Source organism: Drosophila tropicalis, unplaced genomic scaffold, assembly GCF_018151085.1.
Source record: "Drosophila tropicalis isolate 14030-0801.00 unplaced genomic scaffold, ASM1815108v1 contig_878, whole genome shotgun sequence".
Classification (NCBI taxonomy): Eukaryota; Metazoa; Arthropoda; class Insecta; order Diptera; family Drosophilidae; genus Drosophila; species Drosophila tropicalis.
In genome coordinates, this window is record NW_027173374.1 from 9,307,182 (window position 1) to 9,321,839 (window position 14,658).

The following is a 14,658-nucleotide window of genomic DNA, read 5'->3' on the forward strand; positions in this document are numbered from 1 at the left end:
TAAGTGAAAAATGAATTTAAGCAAAATAAAATGAAATTCAACAGTAAATATTTACATAAATCGTGATCACGATTAGCCTTAACCATCCACGCGGTTGGTCAAAGTTTCAAATGTTACCCACCACACATTTCAAAGACCGATTTGACAATCGATAAACATTTAGAATCGATTTTTTTTTAGGCATCAAAACAAAAGGTAACGGATTTATTAATAAAGTCAATTTACCGTACTAAACTTGAGTATCAAGATTACAATAAACTTTAAACGTTTCCCATTTGGTTTCAATATTAATATTTAAAATAAAAGAACACATTTTAGTCCCAAAATAAAACATCGATTCTCTTGTAATTGCAGGTTCCACCATCAAAGGTGTAGTGGCCATTCTCAATTGCATTCTGGCCCGTCAGCTGTGCTTCGAGGATCCATCATGCTCGGCCATTTTGGAAATTATTCCCCGTGTCTGCGGACCCATACCAGGTAAACAAATAAAGACACGAAAATAGAAAATATTTACACAGTCTTCAATATTTTTGTGCCAGTTTCAAGAGTTTGCATAGCTCTCGAGTATTTTGGTTTTGGTTTCGTTCGATGCTGATTATGTGGTCATTTGAGAATTCATTTTCGTCAGTTACGAGTTTTGTGAATTTGTTTTTCCATACGTACATACATATGTATGTACGCCAGTGTTTGTGTTTTTTCGACAACTGTGTAATTATTTCAACTGTTTTTGTGAGCGCGTGCAATAAAACAGTAAATAACGTAGTATGTACACTTAAAGCGCAACATACGACGAACGGGACCACGAAACGCAAGCAAACGCCATTTGAATATTCAAATGCCCTAGAGAGCGACACCAGCCAGTCGAGTCGATGGCCTGCTTTCCTCTACCTTTCTCTGAGCATGAAGCACATGACCTGGAGGTGCAAAAAATAAACCAAGAACCACGTAGCAAGTGGGTCGCCGCCATTCTTTCATTCTCATACTCCCAAACAATGGCAGGCCAGGACGAGGCAGGCCGACGAAAAAGTTAATTTATAAATTATTCAGTAATTTGTTTTAGACTTTGCTTTAGCTGAAGCCATCGCCCACCCACCCATATAGCAGTAGGAGGAATGATTTTTCTTTTGTTCTTTGCTTTTTTCACTTTGATCACATGACCGCCGCCCAACTCCTCATTCAAAATGTGTGTCTAAGATGGTTTTTACGCGCACTATTCCATCGTCAACGTACCCGCCGCCTTTTCTCTAGCTGCTGCCGTGTGCATAAGTCTTTTCTCATATTTAATTTTTAATGCTAAAGCCTGTCCAGCCGACATCTTGTGGCATTTCTCAGGCTCCGTCGACCTCTACCTAGGAATTTTTTCTCTGTGCATATGTAAGAAAATCCAATTTAAAGCATAGCCTAAGCGGATTAAAGTTCTCAATCCAAAGAGCAAAAATATCTCATATGTAGGTTTATGCATTGCCAATTTATTGATTCTGTGGCTTGGACCACTCTACGCAAAGTATCAAATGATCATAACCATGACCATTAAGTATCTGAATAGCAGCAGCTGCGTCTTGACGGAACTTGAAATGAACATAGGCAAATCCCTTGCAAAGACCTGTATTCTTTTCGCGCGCCAAATACATTTTGGTGTGTGGTCCAATTTTCTTCACCAGCTCTTCCAGATCTACCTCCGTCATAGATTCCGAGAGATTGGAGATGCGAACTGCCGAAGAATCATCACGTTCACGTGCCCAAGGCTTGCCAGTGGCGCCTCCTTCCTTCAAAAATGGTGGCACATACTTTCCAGACTTGGGATCACCGACAGCTGCTGCAGCGGCAGTTGCCTTATTCTCCATCATCGTTTTGCTATCCATTGCTGTGCCCTTATAAGGGCAGTTCACGGACCAGTGATCGCCATTGCAAATTCTGCACTTGGCAATATTCTTGCCAGTATCGATTTGCAATTCATTCGTCTGTTCGAATTCCTTGGAACCCATGAAATGCATAAAAATCTCCTCGGCAGCCATGGTGGTCTGAGAATTTGGACCCGGCTTATCGGTACTGGAATCTCCAAACTTCACCCAGTTACGGCGCTTGGCCACCGCCTTTGATACTACTTGCTTTTTTATCTTAAAAGTGCGGACCACTTTTATCTTCTTGCCATCGTCGTTGTATTTGTACTCGGTTACATATTTATATTCACCCTCGATATACTCCTTGGCTGGCGGTAATCCATCCACATAGTCGGCCTCTACCTCATCTGCCCAGGAAGTTTTTATAGGTTTCATGTCAATGATTTGCTCTCTGAATTTCTATAAATAACTAAATGCCAAATAAAATAAGGGAGTACAGTAAAATTCCATTAGAAAGTAATCTCAATGCTTGCTAGATTTCGAATATTTACCCATAAACAACTATCGGTCACTTGGCCCCAGTATTATTGATGTACATACATACATATGTATACGTTCATTTCCCAGTGATAAGAGAACGCTGAAATTTTGCTTGGGCTGATATGAAGCTTTCAAATCAGTCGCCTCTCGTCCACTTTATTAAAATGTTGCATTTAAAGCATCCTCCAACTGGACAGAGTCTAGAAGTAAACCAATTTTGGCTACGAGATCACTGCCGTTGCGGCGAATGTTTAAATCTGGAGACAAATCAACGTCGCTTCGATCTTCTAGATTTGCCAGCCAATGTCCACGCTTTGAGTCAAAACTATTGCTACGAAACGGATCAACTCCAAGTCGAGTGTGAGTTAACCAAATAGTGGAGATTTTGCGGCAAAGCTAAATACAAATTATCTTATTAACACTGCAGGGAGCGATGGTCATTTGTCCAGCTATGAGTTTGATTTTATATTCGCATCACAGCGGGATCAAGTGATAAGCCGTATGTCAAAGTCGACAAGTTTAACGGCATGGAATCGTAGCATTATTTTGCAGAATGAGCGTCACCTGCGCTATTCGCTCCTCCAACTGGTGACCAGTGATAAAGAGGTTAAGTCAGTGATAACATCTCTCATTCGCTATGGCATTGTATTCATCAATGATGTTGCCCCCAATCCCACAATGACAGAATTGGCTCTGCGCCGTTTGTTTCCCCTGATGAAAACCTTCTTTGGCGAGATGTGGACTTTCAGTGATAAGAAAGATCATGCAGATACAGCATATACCAAGCTTTACTTGGGCTCCCATACGGACAATACTTATTTCTGTGATGCTGCTGGCCTTCAGGCGCTCCACTGCATCGAACATTCGGGTGGAGATGGTGGCGAGAACTTTTTCGTCGATGGCTTGTATGTGGTTCATGAGTTACGTCGTCGCCATCCTGCTGCCTTTAATCTACTCAGTCGAGTTCTAGTGCCTGGAGAGTATATCGAAAAGGGTGAACATCATTTCCATATGGCTCCAATTATACAGCTAGATCCATTGACTGGTGAATTGATTCAATTGAGACTTAATGTGTACGATCGTGCAGTTTTTAACACTCTACCACAATCGGATATGGCTGATTTTTATGCTAGTCTTCGGTTGCTCTTGGAAATTGTGCGTGATAGCGAGCATCAATGGAATCTTAAATTACTTCCAGGCACAATTGTGTTATTCGACAATTGGCGAGTGCTCCATGGACGTGAGGCCTACACAGGTCGTCGCACTATGACCGGAGCTTATGTGCAGCGTACAGATTTTCTCAGCAAAGCTCGCGTCCTGGGTATCATTGAGTAGATCCATGACCTGACCACCTACTCCTCCTCCTTCTCTGCGATTGCAAATAAAATGTTACGATTACAATTGTTATCCAGAGTCAAAAATTTTTTGTTCTCTCTCTTTTTTTCTTGTTGTTGTTGTTGTTAGAAACGCACACAAAATGGGAAATAAGCAACAAAAATCATTTGGCATTTGTTTTTATGGTCATGTGTGTGTGTTTGTATGTTGGGCATAAACCAACGCACTTTGAACTTTTTCATTTAAAAACTGAAATTACTTTTGTTGTTCCACTTAATGGCTGTCGCCGTGTCCTTTAAATGTCCTCCAAATATATGTATAATATCCACGCTCCGATACGGTAAACTTAAAGCCGGGCAAAAGGCGAAAGAACGCTGTCTGAATATTTATGATAATTGCATTTTATGCAGGTTTTTTTCTCCTTGTTTTTGTTTGTATGTTACAGTTGTTGTTGCTGTTGTTTTTGGCCATCTTCTTTGCTCATATGCTCAGGCACGACCAGCACTGGAAAAGCCTTTAAAAGCAGTGGGTCTGGCCACCTACTGTGCACCACCTTTCTCCCGGACCCCTCCCAATTGGGCGATAAATCAACATTTTTTCTTTGGCAGATGCTGCATTCGTGCCTTTGCATGGCAAACTTTTCGGCATGCCTCCACTTTGAGCACTTGCCGATGGTTCAATAAAATCAACAAGCGCACACACACACACTCAGAGAGAGACACACACACACGGACAGTGCATAATGCACACGCCTGTTTAATATGGACACAACGAGCCGCCATATTGTTGCCTTCAAGAACGCCGCCAATGGCTGTTGGGCAGAAAGTCTGGGCAAATATTTCACATACACAAAGAGAGCACACAACAGGAAGGGAGTGGTAGAAAGGGGACTTGCAACGTTGACAACTGTAGAGACTTGGCAAACGCCATATTAATTAATATGTTTGATCATAATTTATATTTCTTTGAATAGCTTCACTAACTGAATGACTCATAAATTTCACCTAGCAGCCTAAATGGCCAATAATAAAACTGCTTCTCCCCCTATAACAAATATATATATGTGTATATAAAACGAAATAAATATATATTGTAAGGCAGGCAAAACAAATAAGAAAATAAAATCAAATAAAAATACGGGACAACAACAACGACAAAGGAATCATTGAACCAATTCAGCGACCAACTCAACAACCGGAAACGCGTTTCGAATAAAAACGAATTGAGGACTTAACAATAACAGTAAAAGCCAAGGGCAATGGCAGAAAAGGCAGCAGCACCAGCAACAACAATAACAACAACGCAACAACAACAAATGGCGTCAGTTGATGGCGACGAAGCATAAAAACCACTTGCCTTGGCTTTTTTTTATGACCAACTATCAGGCGATGAGAAAATCAGAGTCAGAAACCTAAATGCACTAGAACTTCAAAAAGGACTAGCCTTGGATAAAGACAAATTTAACACAGGGGAAAGGCTATTTTCATGGATGCCAATGAGAGTGATATAATTGAGATCACGATCCATAATGGAAATTGCTTCACAACAGGCTTCAGGCTCTGACTTTGAGTTACCTAGTACCTAGTTGTATTACGAACTAGTTCAGTCGGCAGAATTCCTTATTTCGCTTAAAACTGGACGTAGACAAAGTCTAATCTAAAAGCAAAGACTCTTTCTTAAACATTTGAACTATTTCTACATAGGGCACATTAAGGCCTGATTGGCAAGTAAAACTATAAACTAACTTAATCTGTCTATAGTCAAAACAATTGTCTGAACGCAACAACTTTTTAAGCACTTGTAGAATGTTCTTAATTTGATTAATATTTAAATTGCTTTTAAATATAAGCAATCACACTTAATTTATAGAATTGCAAATGCATCTATCAATTACCCATATGATGACAAATTTAATATGCTCTATTGCATGATGAAGGGTAGATAACACACACATATACGTAATAGGGACAGAAAACAGGAGCATAAACATAATCGTAAACCATAACCCAAAAACCTGGCCTAAAAAAAAGAAAACACCAACAACCAAAAACTGTGTCCGAGTGGCATAAAAATGATGAATGCCTGTGAAAAATGTCACTTGTTGCGTAGACGGAAGCAACTTTATGTTCAACTAGCAAATAATCATGTCCGGGCTAGGGGTCGGTTCGTTTTCGTTCAATGGGTCGTATGAGTGACGTGAACAACATGTGGTGTGTTGTCGTTGGTGTTGGTTTTGGTATTGGGTTGGTGTGGCCAACCGTTTTGTCTCACCCTTCACCATCACCACATGACCTCCATTGTCCAGTTTCTCTGTGTGTGTGTTTGCTTTGCTTTTTGGCGATTTTACGGCTTATGACGAGCCGAGTTTTGTGTGTGTGTATGCGAGAGTGTGAGCGTGTCTGTGTGGAGTTTATTAGTAGGGCTTATGTTTTATGGCCAAGAGGACAATAGATGGCCAACAGATGTTTGCCTTTTGTGTTGTAGTAGTTTGGTTGTCATATGCTCCAATAAGCTGTCACACATGAATCGGTGTGAGTACATGTGTGTTTGTATGTGTGTGTATTTGCGAAATGAAACATAATTTATTATGTTATAAAATATTATCGGAACTCGTCGTCGTCGTTGTTGTTGTTGTTGTTATCGTCGTCATCGTTTCTGTGTAGCCCATGATTCGCTTCATTGGCCGCTTAAATCGACCATTTTGTTTGGAAGACTCAATTATTCATATATGTAGTTGTTGGTGTCAGTGTGTTGTCGTTGTTGTTGGTGTGTCCAGGCTCTTATTATGACATGTGTCTGCTTTATAGTTCGTAGTTGGTAGCTACCAATGTCCATTGTGGATATCGTTGTCGTTGTCGTTGTCTGGCTGCCATTTATAACAACTGTCAAGGGCCACAACTTTGGTAATCGATGTGAGTTTCAGTAGTATTTGGGACAAGCAAAATGTCAAAGTTTAAGCATTGCTGCCATTTATAGATCATTAACCATAACACAACCAGCCAGTCAGTCCCTCAACACTTTTTTGTTTTCTTCTTCATTTTGCAGTGTCCTGCAGCACAGTGACGGTAACAAAGTGTCAGGCAGCCTTGCGCACTCTTCAGGCCTTTCAATTCTTTCGACCAACTTGCCTGTGCAAAGAGCCTGGCATGGATCCCGATTGCAATCATTTTCGCGACTTTCTCTTCGATCATCCCTGCGGATTTGTCCTCAAAAAGGGTAAGCAATATAATATTAAATTTCAACAGAATTCAAATAAGCAACTATTTGTCAATTGTTTACAGCCGAAAAGGATCCGTATCCAATAGATGCGTTACCAACCTGTAATCATGCACTATCCGTGTGCCAGCAGGAACGCAAATGTCTAAAACTGTTCGAGGATTTCAAAACCCATTGTAAAGTGCGCGACAATAAATGCAAAATGGAGAACAGGTGAGCATCATTACTATGAATATTGACTTTAACAACAAGTTTTCAACTTGGCTAATTAAAACAGTTGAGCATAAGAAAGGAGCAAAATTATAAGGACAGGAGCAGCAAATAAAAATCAATTAAACCGCATTGGGCTTAATAAGAAAATTGATTTGGCTTTTGCCACACATAACAGTTAACGGCAATTGGAAATTGCATTGCCAACCACTTTTTACCTGTGTGGTACTCCGTGTCCGTGTCCATGCCCCACCTGCCCCATTTGCCACACGCACAAGCACAAGAACACACTGAGGCGCAACATTCAATTTCGATATTCGATTTTATTGGCAGAAAAAACACAACACACACTCACTCACAGGCACATACACACACACACACAGGTGTATTGCTGGTGGAATGAAACTTCCTGTCTTGTTGGCGTCTTTTCGTACGCTTCCTGCAGCCTTCACATATCCTTACTGACGCTGATGTCCCAGTTGCTTGCGTGGTAGTCGGGTCGATACACTCGAATACAAACGTTCTGAATGTTTTAATAACTCGAAATGACTTTCTGCGGTGATGGTGATGGTGGAGCTGTTGCTGCTGGTGTGGGTTAGTGCTAGAGGTTTGGTAAACTCGAGTTTAAGTTTCTATATCGCCGCCAAAAAACTTTCAACACGCATCCGACTATGCACACACGCTCATGGAAGAATAAAGGAGTCGACCAGAACTGCGATAAAATATTAATTGCAATGCCGTATGTATGCATTTTTGATGTAATTGCCAATTGGAAAGTTTGCTTGCGCCAAAACGGAAGTCATCCCATGGCATGGGAAGTGAGTGGCAAGTTGAATTGAGGGTAGAACCTACCATGGAGGTATTAAGGCCTATAAAAGCTTTGCATTTTGTGTTTTCAATTAGTTTAGCTTTAAAATTGTTCATCTTAGTTGATTTTAGTTAATTTAATGCAATAACTTTGGCTCTTTTCAGAGATGCCTGCCATGATTCTTGGACTAATTTACGGCTCTCGCCAATGTTTGGTTGTATCTGTCCAAATAATCATATGAAAAAACGCTGTGATCGTATATTTAATATTGTTAATCACAATCCGTGTGTGGGTAAGTTTCGTCAAGTGATCGAATGTCAACAATAACAACAACAGCAACAACAAGAACCACAAGTACAACAGCTACCACAAGAAAAACAACCAAACAAAAAAGAAATCAACTATAAGCATCTATGATACGATCAATCAACAAATTCTCAAAAAAAAAGGCAGCAACACCGTTTATTTCTATCTTTAACTTTAAAGCCTATTTCAACGCGTCTAATAACTACAACTAACTACACAAATTTGTGTAAATTCTTGTTTCCATTTTCCTTTTGAATTGAGTTTGTTAAATTCTTGTCTCTTCAACTTGATAAATTTTTTATCTATCCTAACTGAATATTCTTTTCTTTTGTGTTGATCTATTTCAATATTCTTTTTCGTACTCTTATCGTTTAGTAATTTGTAAAACGCTCAACCGAAAAAAAAAAAAAAAAAAACTGAAACTAGCCTAACAATTAAAGTAACCTAAAAAAAATATAAGACAAACTAAAATCGCACGCTTCTGCATCAAAAAACTAGACAAAAACCTACCTATCAAAAAAAAAAAAAAAAAAAAAAACAACCCCACTACCAAAAATAATGAGAATCCCCATGTTTTGCGATCAGTAAACTATAATCGATATGCCTCTATATCTAACATACAATAACTTACATATATATATATCTATATGAATATATCTATTAGCTATGCTCAGTATCGTAACAATCACCACCAATTACCTATTCGTATCTAATACCAAATTATATGTAAATCAAAAGCTAAAGTGTTTACTGTCACCGCTCTGTCTCTCTCTCTCTCTCTCTCTCTATATCTATCTAACTCTCTCTCTCTCGCTCACTATCAACAAACTATCCAAGTATGTTGTAGCCCCTATCACAAATAAACAATATAAAAGATAAAATGTATTAACTATTAAACTAGTAGGCCGATGTCACCAAAAGCTAAGTAATCTGCCACCCAAATGAGTTTGTGCTTTAGATTGATATTTACATATATTGAAATTGCACTGCCGACACTTAAAAAATGTAACCATTAAAACCAAATACCCAATCTGTACCAACTAACTCTAACTCGCTCTCTAACTATGTCTATCTCTTTATCTAATGCTTTCTAATTCTAACTCTCTAACACACTGTACTCTATCTATATATTAATCTCACAGTTAGGCTACATATTAAGTGGGTTGTGGTCCTTTTAGCTCTCAGTCAGTACTAAATGCTTCGGGTTTCCATGCTAAAAAACAATAACAACAAAATCTCTCATAATAATCTGCCACACCTATTACATCCACAGACACACCCACACACACATGTACACACACCAGCTAACCCAAGGGTATCCGCACTCGCGTCCACTAATTGCACTAATTAAATGTTACGCACATACACTTTCACTTTACCAAATACACAGCAACAATTTGCACCTCTTTGGCACTAAACTGTTCTTTTTTTCTTCTTCACTCCACTCTCTGCACCACAACCACCACCATGCATGCATGCTCCTCTCCTTTGTCCCGCTCCTGGTATCTTCTGACTCTTTGCAGATAGACTAATATTTTTCCCCAATGGTTTGCCCAAATTGAAACAAAAGCAGAAAGCAAAACCAAAGTTGAAACCGAAGCAGAAACAGAAGAATACCACGGCCATTATGCTGTCCAACAACATTGAGTACCACGATGAGCCCAACAATGGGGCTGGTGCAGAGAATGTTGAGGAGAACGAGGCCGAAAAGGATGACGAAGATGCAGATGATGATGACGATGATGATGATGACTATGATGACCGCATACGAGCGGAAATTTATTCAAATTACCCGCATTACCTGCATCCACCCTCGTGGGGTATTAATAATCCATTGGTACTGGCCTCGCATAGTCCGCATACCTCGGAGGATGATGATGTCGTTGTTGAGGTGGCCAGCCCGCATCACAAGAAGCAAACGCATGCAGATGACTTGGAACGCGGGGGCGTTGTCGATGATGTGGTCGTGGTCGTTGATGCAGGACCGCATCAGCATAACCACCAGCATACACATACCTATTATGCGCATGGCGAGCACGAGCATTTGATGGCATCGACCGTGGCACCCATACCCACAATTCCCAGCGCCCCTAAGTATGCAATAGAGTTGAACTCGGCCAGGTCGAGTTTAAAAACTTGGCTTGATTAGGCTTAAGGCTTTAGTTGGCTTCTTCTTCTTCTTCTGGCAGCACTTGAACTTTTAACAAAGTTTTCACACACACACACCCAAAGATACATACATACATACATATATAGTTATCCATCTACCTACCCATCTAGACTTTCATTAACTCAAACTTAAAACTCAAGCTGAAAACTTTATGCAAAAAGCTTTTAAAATAATTGACTCACTTCTGGTATGCCACAATTTCCGGTTAAAGAGCCAACTAATGAATAAGTCTAACACAGGAGTTGAGAAAATCAACAACAGCAACAACAACATCAAGCATCACCAGTTGGCAACATCAAATAGACAAGCGATTTATTTTCTCCTACAATACTCTTTGGGCCATTCCCTGGGCCACTTGTAGAGCATTTATATAATCTGATTTTAATGCATTTCAACTTAATAAATATTCATGTATTGCTGTCTCCTTTCGCTCTCTCATTCATGTTCTCCCTGTCATTGGGCTGTCCTAGTGAAATTAATTTATAATGCCAGAAGCTGTAGCAGGAGCATCAGCAAATATAGTTTGCATCTTCTTGTCGCTGTCATTTGTGGAACGGAAGTGAAAAGTCAACTAGTTAGCTGCAAAAGTCTCAGTCTGTCCTAATATGTAGTGGTAATTGCCCTGTTTACATACAAACATATGTATGTTTGTTGCCCCTAATGCCTTAAGCCGATTAGGGCCAACTTTAAGCCATTTCCTCCTTTTGAATAAACAAAAGTTATGTAATTTACAAAACGTATCTTATGCAAACAAACAATGCACTTGCACTTACAAACACAAACACACACATACAGTAATTGTGTGTGTATGAGTGTGTGTTTATTAATCTAATTATCTGCACTCTCTGTTTCTCTTTTTCACATATGCACTCAATCGTAATATGCACTTAATATTGTATTGGAAAATTTATTTAGCACTGGCACTAAAACGCACAAAAGCACATTACTCGGTGATTTGATCACCGGCAGCGATATAACCCACCGCACCTATACAGGACCCACCATGGACATGGACGAAAGAGGTAAGTGATTCCTCAACTGCTTATCACTTGTTTTAAATCGAATTGAATGCCTGAATTTATCCGGTTAAGACAGGCTGAACAAACTGGTGCGATCTTTATTAAGTCAAACATTTATGCATATTGTATATATTTGTCATATTATCTTAGATGACAATCAATGCCTTCTTTTATCCGTCAGAAAGTTAATTTTATTGTTTCACTGTGTTTTTAATCAGCCTTTCTGATAAGCCTTAATTTGTCTGATATTATTAGAATGGGATTGCTTGAATTCTTATTGGGAAGTTTACTCAACATTAAAAATCAATTCGAATATTTAAACTATATTCATAAGTTTTATCTTAAATTTTTGGTTTTTTTAGTGTGTCATCTTCTTGTTTAAAAAGAAGGATTCGGATTAAAGATAGTTCGTTATTCGAGTTCGTTAGCTACATTTTATTAAACTGATATTCTTGTATAAGAAATATACAAAATTTGTCATCCACTTACATGAATAGTTGTTATACCTTAGCATTTGAAATAATGTTTTACTCTAAAAAGTAGATATAAGGCAAATTTCAGACCTTTATTTATTAGATACATACATAATGGAAATTGAAAGAATTAAAATCATATATTTCCGTTGTGTTTCATAAATATTGATTTAAAAATTTTACTACATCATGAAATGCGAACAAAAAGCAGATAAAATTGTAAAATTAAGCACCAACTTGCTTCATTGAAATCAAAGAGAGTATGAATAGTAGTTTTATGACTTAGTCATTTAAATCAGTTGCTGGCAAAACAACAAATTCCCTAGCAGCAAGATATAAAGATAGATATGTGACTGTGATTATTAGTACAGAGCACACACTCACAATCGCCAATTATTTATGCATTGTTATGAGCAATGAAAGAAGGGGTCAGGCCATAAATTAAACAACTTGCGTGAGTAAGTATCAAACGAGGTAGATGAATTTAAGGGCACATTGCAGCACTGCACCAAAAGACACACACACACTTAGACACAATGCACATGCATCACCTCCTTGCACCCTCCTTGTATGGATCAAGTATATTAGACAAACACAAGCCAAGAGGAGCGAGCGCAGCGTAAAGCAAACAAAATGAAGCAGCAAATGGCGGCCAGGGTAACCAACATGCTGTAACGCTATTGTTGTCTACTTTGTTGTTTGCAGCTCGTTTCATGGCATTAGCTATCTGCCATGGCAATCACTTGCAGTTAAACTAATGCACACACACACACACAAACACACACAAGCACACACTGACACAGACACTTGCACTCTCCAATGGAATGCACACAAGACCCATAAATAAGCATTTTGCTTTAGACACTCCTCCTAGCCCGACCATTCCATGGAAATGCCGAGTTCCCCTCCATTCACTTCATTCAACAAACAAACAAAATGCAGCACAATTCGCATCTAACTGGCTTTTTCGTTTTGTTGGCATTCTAAAATATATTATAATAAATTTCGATTTTACATACAGACATATAAACACATTCGGGATATGCAGCTTTTTTACCAACACTGAAATCCACATACTCTTATGTACATACATATCCACTGCAATGCTTGGAAAGTTAATGGTCCAAAAGTCTCATCTGGCATCTCGTTTTGTTTGCTGCTAACCGACACTCGATCTCGATTGTTTGGCCTTTTGATTGTCATGCGTTTTGTACATTTTTTTTTTTTTTGTTATTATTTATTGCCACAAATTCGCTTGCCCTTCAATGACATGAGCATCATCATCATTATCATCATCGTTAACATCATCAGCATCGTCGATATACGCTTTGTTATTGTTGTTGGTAAAATGCATAGCTTGGCAATCTGCTTTTGGCCAAAAGTTATAAATTTTATGACCTGCCTTTGTGTCGTCCGGCAGCAGATGCCATTCTATTGTTGTTGCAGTTCAATCAAATTTCGCACAGCTGTGGGACTGCCATTGCAGTTGTTGTAAATATTAGCGAAATATTTATGCATGTCACACGCATCACACCACACACACTCACACACATCGATATCGACCCATTTGTTTACACTTGACTTATTTAGTTCCATTTTTTTTGTTTTTTGTAGTAGGGCAGTAAATTAACAACATCAAGGACAATGGCAAATAGCAACCATTTAAAATTATGACAATATATTATACTATGTAATCAGCTTTAGGCTTTGCGAAACAATATAAATAGTTACATATACATACATAAGTAAAAGCTCTCTCCATCCCCCATTTTCGGTGGGTATCAACAATTTTTCATATATACATATCTGTTTTTATTACTGATTGGATTTCTCAAAACTCAGAGCATAAACATTTTCAATGACCTAGAGGGTTTGATATTTCGGCAGATGTCAGTGCCATTGTATTAGAGCGAAAACCAACTAAAATATAAATCATCAAGTGCGCACAGTTAATAGGGGTTTTCACTAAATCTACAAATTTAGAACTACTAATTCTAACTTTCCAAAAGGTGGCATTAGTTCAGAGCATCTGAAGCTCTTATTAATAAAAGCTATAACTTTGAACAATCTTTTTTAACCATAGTCCCTTGAATCTATTTTGTTTGTTGTCAACAAATGCTTTTCAAATTTCAATAAAGGAACATTTTAAGAAGATTTTAACCAATTGAAAGCCATCTTATTTGTTGACTTATTAGCAAATGCTTCTGAAATTGTGGTTTATTAGTTACTAGAATTCTAGCAAGCCAAGTATTCTAAGGGAAATTTCTATAATCCTTGATTAGCAAGTCAAAATCTGAAAAAATTTTAAATATTTTAGCAGGTACAATAGGTTTAATTGAATTTGTCTGATTTATACATCATGGTTAATAATTGTAGAAAACCCCTTTACTTCTTGCTAAAAGCGCACGCCACTGTCTTCATTCTTTGGTTTGGCATGTGTATATGGTGCATAAAAATTAATCTAAGCGTTCAATTTGAAAATTTAATTAAGCACAACTAAAAAGCAAATAAAGCGATTTGTCAGCAATGCGCGAACACGCCGTTTCCATTGCCCATATATGTATGTATACACGCCTGGTTTCATGCATATGTATGTATACATTTATGTATCACACACACACTCACTCACTCACACACACACTTGTCTTGTATATATGCATACATGATAGCCATAGATAGTTTGTCGGGTGTTTGCGTGTAATAAATATTTCCATAATATTATACAATCCACTTTGAAGTT

The 14,658-nt window shown here is 38.4% G+C and overlaps 3 protein-coding genes across 3 annotated transcripts in view; 2 read left to right on the top strand and 1 right to left on the bottom strand.

Annotated features, from left to right (window-relative positions):
• Gfrl (Glial cell line-derived neurotrophic family receptor-like) overlaps positions 1 to 14,658 on the top strand; it is a 74,029-nt gene that overhangs the window by 39,490 nt on the left and 19,881 nt on the right. Inside the window, 6 exon segments of the mRNA XM_068299393.1 lie at positions 355 to 477; positions 6,762 to 6,932; positions 6,998 to 7,145; positions 8,115 to 8,242; positions 9,780 to 10,350; positions 11,342 to 11,448. Coding sequence (XP_068155494.1) covers positions 355 to 477; positions 6,762 to 6,932; positions 6,998 to 7,145; positions 8,115 to 8,242; positions 9,780 to 10,350; positions 11,342 to 11,448 — 1,248 coding nt within the window.
• eIF3g2 (eukaryotic translation initiation factor 3 subunit g2) lies at positions 1,450 to 2,351 on the bottom strand. Its single transcript, XM_068300932.1, has one exon. The coding sequence runs from the start codon at positions 2,274 to 2,276 to the stop codon at positions 1,470 to 1,472; it is 807 nt and encodes a 268-aa protein (XP_068157033.1). The 5' UTR covers positions 2,277 to 2,351; the 3' UTR covers positions 1,450 to 1,469.
• On the top strand, positions 2,542 to 3,921 carry Tmlh (Trimethyllysine hydroxylase). Its single transcript, XM_068300891.1, has 2 exons — positions 2,542 to 2,741; positions 2,809 to 3,921. Exons 1-2 carry the CDS (start codon positions 2,546 to 2,548, stop codon positions 3,714 to 3,716), a joined length of 1,104 nt encoding a protein of 367 aa, XP_068156992.1. The 5' UTR covers positions 2,542 to 2,545; the 3' UTR covers positions 3,717 to 3,921.

Bases quoted from the DNA above. Each gene is read 5' to 3' on its own strand.
- eIF3g2 (XM_068300932.1), bottom strand. From the start codon at position 2,276: ATGAAACCTATAAAAACTTCCTGGGCAGATGAGGTAGAGGCCGACTAT.
- Tmlh (XM_068300891.1), top strand. From the start codon at position 2,546: ATGTTGCATTTAAAGCATCCTCCAACTGGACAGAGTCTAGAAGTAAAC. The intron at 2,742-2,808 runs GTGAGTTAACCA...TTAACACTGCAG, and splicing joins GGATCAACTCCAAGTCGAGT to GGAGCGATGGTCATTTGTCC.